The sequence below is a fragment of the Gavialis gangeticus genome, unplaced genomic scaffold, assembly GCF_001723915.1.
Source record: "Gavialis gangeticus isolate Ggan-Ray unplaced genomic scaffold, GavGan_comp1, whole genome shotgun sequence".
Lineage (NCBI taxonomy): Eukaryota > Metazoa > Chordata > Crocodylia > Gavialidae > Gavialis > Gavialis gangeticus.
The window spans coordinates 47,051,603-47,059,639 of NW_017728992.1; the positions used below are offsets into that span (position 1 = coordinate 47,051,603).

Genomic DNA, 8,037 nt, shown 5'->3' on the forward strand with positions numbered 1-8,037 from the left:
AACCCATCCCAAGGTCTTCAGAACACACCTGATAAATGGCACCCTGCCCTTTAGAAAGCAGGGTTATAGCCTTATTGTAAACACAACACTAACTAGAATATAAGTGGGGTTTTAAATCATCTTTATAAAACAATTTTTTGGGCACAGATATACATTTTGAAACCAATCAATCATTTCCTACGCCTGATCTTATTAATTAGAAATTTGAACCTTACCAGGAGGGACTTTTGAAATTAAATCCCAAATGAAAATATATTGTTTTTTCCACTGGTTGCTCCTGAATACATTTTAAACATTTTTAATGAAAACCAACTCATTAATTACCCGCTACCAATATGCCCAACTACTGGAAAATAAAGCTTACATAGTCCTAAATACTACAGACTACACAAGACTTTAGGCACGAAAAATGTAAAATTGAAAAAGGTATGTATTTGTGTTCTTTTTCTGCCTAGTAACCACATTTTAAACCAGTGGGGACCAACCTTTTTGGCAGGCAAGCCACAAATTAGCTCTGCAACCTCCTCAAATGCCCCTCTGATCCCCTTCCCATGCCCCATCTGCTGCTCTGCTTTGTTCTCTATCTGCCACTGTGCCACCTTTTTCCTCTTTGGTCTGCCATGTGCCACACACAGGCTGCCTGTACCACAAGTGGCACCTGTTCTGTAGGCTGGCCACCCCTGTTTTATACAATTCAAACTGAAAGCATATTTAAAATTTATAGCAAATTGGAACTCACCATTTATGGTGCCTGTCTACTTTTTTATTTTATTTTTTTTACTCAGCTTGAACAATGTCTCTAGACTAGTTAGTCTCATTTTCTGGTACTCGCTATCAAGCATAGGCTGCAAATCCTACAGAAGCATTGTCTCAAAATGAAAAGTTCTTATCAAAACTTTGAAAATAAGCACACATGCAAGACTTAAGAACTATGCTATGCAACTGTATTCCTTCTACTGTAGTGTGATTACCGCAATTTCTCTAATAAGCAAAAATTTAAAATCATTTGGACATAATGCATCAGTTCAATACTTCAGAAGTATCCAGTATCTGAATATAGCTCTGACTATGATGCGCCATATTGGTCACTTTAATAACAAAACTTTAACAATTTAAATAAAAAAATATGGAGAGAACTTTAGACGCTAAAATATTTGCTGTTTCGTGCACATGAAATACCCCAAAAACCAACCAAAAAAAAAAACCCTCTCTAGAAAGTGGTGGTAAATTCAACTATCATGTAAAAAGTGTTTTTTAAAGGGGCAACTACTGCATACATATTTACTATGGGTCTGATTTTGCAATTGTTCTTGTGTGCTCTTTCACAAACCTTATGGTGATTTTAGTGGAAACATTATGAACCGGGGTTCAGCCCTTTTTAGGCCACTGAAGACCATGGTTGGCATGGCCACCAGCTTCCATGGGAACTACAGCAAGCCTCAAGTTGTTTGCATAGAAAAAGCTGTTAATCCTTAAAAGCCAAGCACAGTTCAGGAAGGGCTTAAAGGAAACCAATCTAAACTTTTTTTCATGTTCCAAGAACGAGGTATCTTAAGGAGTGCCACTACATTGTTCAAAGCATCTTAACCAGAATCTAACAAAAAATATTTCTTAATGTAAATAAAGAAGGAAGTAATCCAACTTATGTTTCTCTAAACCATCATTCTTATTAATTACTTAGTTGCAAGTGAATGCTGGATTGAGACCATGACCGGAATACAAAAACAACTTGCAAAGTAGGTTGCTGCTGCTGTTTCTGTTTTGTTGCTATTCTCTTTCCATCTTCCCAAGCAGGAAGCAACTGTGACCACCTGAAACCTGAGATCCTGCTCCTGCCTTTGTTTCAAGGTAATTTGCATCATCACAGATCCTCACAGGAGGAGAGAGGCTTCATACCAGCTATGAACTGACTGCCCAGAGGAGTTTTCCATCTATTGACTCCTATGTGAAATCCTATGAAAAATGAACTTTCATTTCTACCCAGGAGAACTTTTACAATCTTGTCTCCAATGCCTGGTAAAGGGTGTTTGTGCCCGAAAGCTCGCAATTAAAGATTTTTTTTGGCAAAAATCTTGTTGGTCTAATAAAAGATATCATCTCTACTACAAGTCCCGATTGCCTTTCTATTTAAAGAACTCAGGAAAAGTTTTAACATTTGTTTTCCATAGCCAGCTATACAGAAAGAATACCAAGACTGCACTATGAGCCTGCAATCAGTAGTTTCTTCAGCTTGACTAGAAAATCGTGGTAATGGCCTGTAAAATAAATTTTAAAAAAGCTAACACACCAGAGGAAGGACATGCAGCACACCAGAGGAAGGACATACATCTTCCTTGGTCAATGAAACTATATATCACTGCAACGAACAGCAGACTTGAAACCCAATACATTTTAGATTTACCATGCAGTAGACATGCCTCAGTAAAATCAAACATATATAACAACAAAATAAACAGCATAAACTCGGTTAGTTCATGGTATGGTATCCCAAAATGATCTTCATGTTTCATTCACCTTTAACTCTTCTTCTGCCAGTTATTGAATATCTATTGTTAGAGGTTTTAAAAAGCCCCAGAACTATTCACCAATTTACCCAAAACAAGGGGAGCTTTTGCATAAACCAGCTATTCAGCAAGTGAATACACAGAACCTTTTTGTTGGGAGCGCAGGGAGCAAGAAGCAGATCAGTGGAGGTTCCAGAAGACAAAGAAGTCTGTGTTGGCTCACAAGGCAGTTCCAGCAACAGCCATTTTCTTTGTTGTCAGCTCTCATTGAGAGAAGTTTTGTCATGTTTGATGGAGAAAGGAAGAGACTCATTTGCAGAAGGATAAGCATGGCTAGTATAAACTGAATGAGTATTTTGGGTGCAACAGTATCCAGTATCCAGTCTACTGGATAGATTACTGGACTAGAACCCAAGCTACCTGAATTGTGTTTCCAGCTCTTTCCCTAGCTTGCTGTGCAACCTTAGGCAAGTTACTTTTCTGCCACAAGCCTTAGGTTCCTGATGTGAAAAATAAACACCAGCACACGCATCCTTAGTAAAGTATTTGGATGCTTTGTAATATACTGATGTTATGTCTTGTACAAATAAGAGAGTTAGACATCATTACATTATGCATTAGACCAGAAGTCGGCAAGCCCCAGCACACGTGCCATGAGGCCATTTTGCTTGGCACGCCACGGCCAGCCCCAACTCTGGGTAGCTGGTGCCAGCAACGGAGCCCGGGCTGCTCCCAGTAGGGCTTGCAGCATCCCAGCTGCCTGCTGGGAGCAGCCTGGGCTCCCGGCTGGCAGCAACTCCCCAGAGCCCGGGGTGGCTGCAGCTGGGAGGCTCCAAACAGCTGTGCCAGGCTCTGGGCTCCAGCATCAGCTCCACATTGGCGTGTGCACCCACGCGTTGGAGTGGGCAGTGACAGAGGGGCCCAAGGCAGCACAGCCCCGGTCTCTCCCCTGCTCCCGGCACAGAGGTGATGGCGGGCTTCCAGAGCCCGGCGCAGCTGTTTGTAGCCAGCCTGGGCTCTGGGAAGCTGCAGCAAGCAAGCAGGGGGCAGGCTGCAAACAGCTGTGCTGGGCTCCACAGCTCTGGCATCAGCTCCATGCTGGCAGCGACCGCACAGGCACCTCGGGGTGGGCAGTTGAAAAAGGCTGGAAAATGGCTGTGCAGGGAGCCAGGCTCAGCCAGGGATAGTGACAGTAGTGCACAGGTTCCTGCTGCCAATGGCTGTTCCCCTCTTGTGGGCACACCCCCCAGTGTCCCCTGCAGACCAAGAGCAGGTGCTGGAAGGATGAACCTGCCCACTGCTCCTGCTGTCCCCAACTGAGCGCAGCACCCTGCTCAGCTGCTTTCTGAAGCTCAAAGCTGGAGCAAAGCAAGAGCAGCTCTTGGGCTCCCTCATGCCTGCATCAACCAGGAACAGCAGGCCAGGTTTTTCCTTCCAGTGCCTGCTCCCAGCCAGTGGAAGATACAGGGAGGGAATAACATGGAGCAGGTGCAAGAAGATGAAACTTACCCACTGCTGCCACTGTTTCCAGCTGCGGCAGCCTGCACAGCTGCTCCCTGCAGCCCATGGCAGTCAGGAGCAGATGTGGGGCACCCCCTGTGCCTGAGTCAGCTGGGAACAGTAACAGTAACAGCAGAAGGGGGATACAACTGTACCACTGCAGCCTTTTTGGACATTTCTATTACACAGAAAAGGACTGGAAATATCCTACACAAAATATCTATTATCTGTTATAAACAAGGATTTTTTTTTTTTTTTTACAAAATTTACCTATTTTGTTACCCTAAATAAAAATTTGTTAGAAATTTCCCCCCTTAAAAAAAAAAAAAAAATCTTTTTTTAAAAAAAAAAAAAAAATCTTTTTTTAAAAAAAAAAAAAAAATCTTTTTTTAAAAAAAAAAAAAAAAACTTTTTTTTTAAAAAAAAAGTTTTTTTTTTTTTTTTTTTTAAACGTGGGAAGTTCTAACCATACTTTCTATAGGGATATCAAATAGGTAATCATTGCTAATAAAGATAAGAACATATCTGTCTATAAAACATTGTAATTGAATCTTCCTGTGTTATCTAGATTTCTTTTCTGCTGGAATAAAGGGACTGTCTCATAAAAGCTTCGCTGTCAAATGTTTCCAGGAGAAAATAAGAAAGTCACTGCTAAATGTTGATGGCTAAGAGTGTAAAATTAACTCCAGGTTGGCAGTTTTTGTTAACCTGAGCACAAATTGGGGCCCCCCTTACCTCAAGCATAGGCCGGGCACTATCATGAATTGAAAGAATGTGTGTAATATTGTTCCTACTCAGTTGTTCTGCATCTCTGGCATCTGTAATAAAGGGAAAAAAAAAAAAAAGAAGAGAGAATCATTTTAAAAAAAAAGTTTCTAAAAAACTTGTTCCTATCTCTCATGCACATATTGAAAGCCACTAGTTTCCTGAAGTTTCATTAAAGCAAAATATAATTATTATATAAAAATATAATTATACTATAAACAACACATCTTAAAAGAGGGGGTGGGGGAAACAACTAACTCCAAAGCAAATGATCTACTATATTAAGAACAGGCTTCAGTTAATAAGGAAATGTTTCCTTAAAAATCAGCAGTTTCACATATTTTGCATCTGAAAATTAAGTTTGCATCTCACACACAAATCACACATGTGCAGGTGAGAACCACAGGGCAATCTCTATTTATCATACAATTCTGACTTTCTACCAGCTAATCTACCTGGTACATGAGGACTTTTTTGATCCTGTAGCTACTAAGCAGCTCCAAAACAGTCACTGTAGTTTTAAAATCAACTTGCTACCAAGAGGTTTTCCCTCCAGCCTCCAAATGCAATATCCACCCCACAAACTGACCCAGGTCCAAGGTTAGTAATATAAAGTAGTGGATCAGTATAAGATTTTTAAGGACAGAGATCTCTCAATCTTTCAGAATTAAACAGGAGAGTTGCATCACAGGAAAGGAGAAATTCCTAATTTCCGAAGTACATACATGCTATATGCTTCAACTCCTGGGAGGTAGAGATTCCCAAAAGAAGCCATAATATTTCATGACTAGAAAATCAGTTTTAAGGAGTTGTTTATATTGTTCTTCTCCATCTGAGGCTTGTTATTAGGATTTCTGATTAACTAAAGACATTTGATTTTACCAATGAAGGGGCACAAAAAATACTCCTAATACCTTTTTAAAATGATAATATCTATGCCATCCTCAACATAAACTTCCCCACAATAATATGCTACACATATAACATTAATGAACATACAATGTTATGTTTTTATAGACATTTGAGTCAACCTGCAAAGTGCCATGGAAAAACTGACTGGGAAAAAGTTGGGTTTTTTGTTTTGTTTTTTTTTAAAACATCCCTTTCTCCAGATTCAAGAGATCATGAAAATACAAGAGATATCTAATACCGAACTAATGTAGATTAGACCTGAAGGCGGCAGCACTGGATTTGAAAGCATGTCACCCACAAAAATCCTTGCTTCTCCCATATCCTTCCTGGGCACAACAGCACTCCAACAATACTGAAATTGAAAAGATTAGTACTATCTCCATGGGATGCAAAATGAGAGGAAATTCATAGAAACTTCGAAGAATTTCTGAATTTTGATATACCCATTTCAACTATTTTTCTCTGGATGATGTGGTAATCCCAACTAAATTTTCATAACATAGTTGGGACTATCGTGCATTTCTAGTACATTATACACAAATACATTCACACCAAGTGACACTGTCAAACAGAATAAGAGTCCTTGCTGGACATGTTTAACAGTCCTCAGCTGTCACTGAACTTATAGCCTTCACCAAAAAAACAGTCTAATGCTTGAGACAAGGATCTATTGACAGCAAGTAGCAGTTTTGTCTTTTTGCTCCCTGCGAACTAGCCACCAAAGGAGAACGTAACACATTTAGTTAGTGTGTACATATAGATCATCATCAACTCGTTTGACATTTGGCCAGTATTTACATTAAAAAAAATGAATAAGGTTTAACAGGGGAACAGTACCAGACTACATCTTTAATTAAGATAAAACATATCTAAGTGCATTGACTATAACAAGATGGCTTTCAGTCTTGGATATTTGACTACAAGCACTGACATGCTCAGAACTAGACTCCTGATTGAGACCACTGAAAATGTGGTGGTAGACATTTTAAAGAAAAAGCTTGGTTTCTTCATGAAAGCACTGCTAGAATCTGTAGTAGCCTGTAACCACATTACGACTTCCCCATAATAACCTTCTAAGATGCGTGAACATGACCTAAAAGGAGAGCTTGTAGAGGGAAAAAGTTCAGCCTATGTTCATTTATTCCTGACCACTTTAGTGAAAAAGACTTCCCTCAAGTATCAAATGCAGGTTTTTTTCTCTCTGTAATGTGGCCACCTGTTTTAAAAAACCAAATTTTATGAGCAGTCTATGTTAGCTTGGTTTTATACATAAAAAGAGTACAGACCACAAAGGTTTCAAACCAGCTCGTTCTTGGTGCAAAAATAACAATAGTATCACCTGTACATTCCTTATCAATCAGCCCCTCCTACTTCAAGTCATTACTCTCTACTACGAAGTTTCAGTCCCCTTTCTAAGCCAAAAAGCAGAACGGGCATTTTAATTGCATTACCCAGTATTTTAGTTATTTATTTGGTTTAACTTCTATGCCCCTCTTCCCAACACAGGCTCCAAGTGGCTTACAACAGGAAAAACAGACATATTTATAAGACTGTCCTGTTTATATAACAGGATAAAAACAGAAAACAGAAGCCCACTAACCAATATCATAGCCTAGTTTTAATTGCAAAATGCCAGCTCACATAGGAAGGTCTTACAGTGCTCCCAAAAGATCTCCAGGTTCGGGCTCTGGTGGCCATGAAGAGGAAGAGTTCCAGAGATGAGGAATGACTGAGAAGGACCTCCTGTGCCTTTTTGCCAAGTGGATTCGCAGGAAGTTGCACTTGGGCAACCTCAAGGATTGTGATGGAGAATATGACAGGACCTAAGCCTTTTATGGCTTTAGAGGTCAAAAATCAGCCATTTGAACTGTGCCCAGGAAGCTACTGGGAACTCTAGAACAGTAGTTTTCAACTTCCCCTGCCCCCCGTGTGCACCACTGGAAACTGAGTGAAGGTGTGGACCCCCTTCAACTGTAAGTGTGGGTATTCACACACTTTTGCTTGAACATAGTCATCTTTCACAGATGCCTTAGACAGTCTGCAGGCCCCCAGGGGTCCACAGACCACAGATTGAAAACCACTGCTCCAGAGCCCTGGAATTGTATGCTCATGGTGATTGACCCCGGCTGGAAGGCAGGCCGCCATGTTCTGCACCATCTGAAGCTTCCCGACAGTCTTCAAGGGCAGCCCCACCTAGAGGGCATTGCAATATTCCAGCCTTGAGGGTACAAAAGTACAGATGATGGTGGCCAAATCTGAATATGAAAAAAAACGGGTGAGAGCCTTTTCACCAAATGGAGTTGGTCAAAGGTGCTCCTAGCTACTGCTGCCTCCTGAAGACCCATGTGCACCAGAG

At 40.6% G+C, this 8,037-nt stretch overlaps 1 protein-coding gene across 1 annotated transcript in view; it reads right to left on the minus strand.

Annotated features, from left to right (window-relative positions):
• DUSP22 (dual specificity phosphatase 22) overlaps positions 1-8,037 on the minus strand; it is an 87,851-nt gene that overhangs the window by 51,507 nt on the left and 28,307 nt on the right. The window contains exon 3 of the mRNA XM_019521934.1: positions 4,740-4,822. Within this exon, the coding sequence (XP_019377479.1) occupies positions 4,740-4,822 (83 nt within the window). The remainder of the gene's footprint in view (positions 1-4,739; positions 4,823-8,037) is intronic.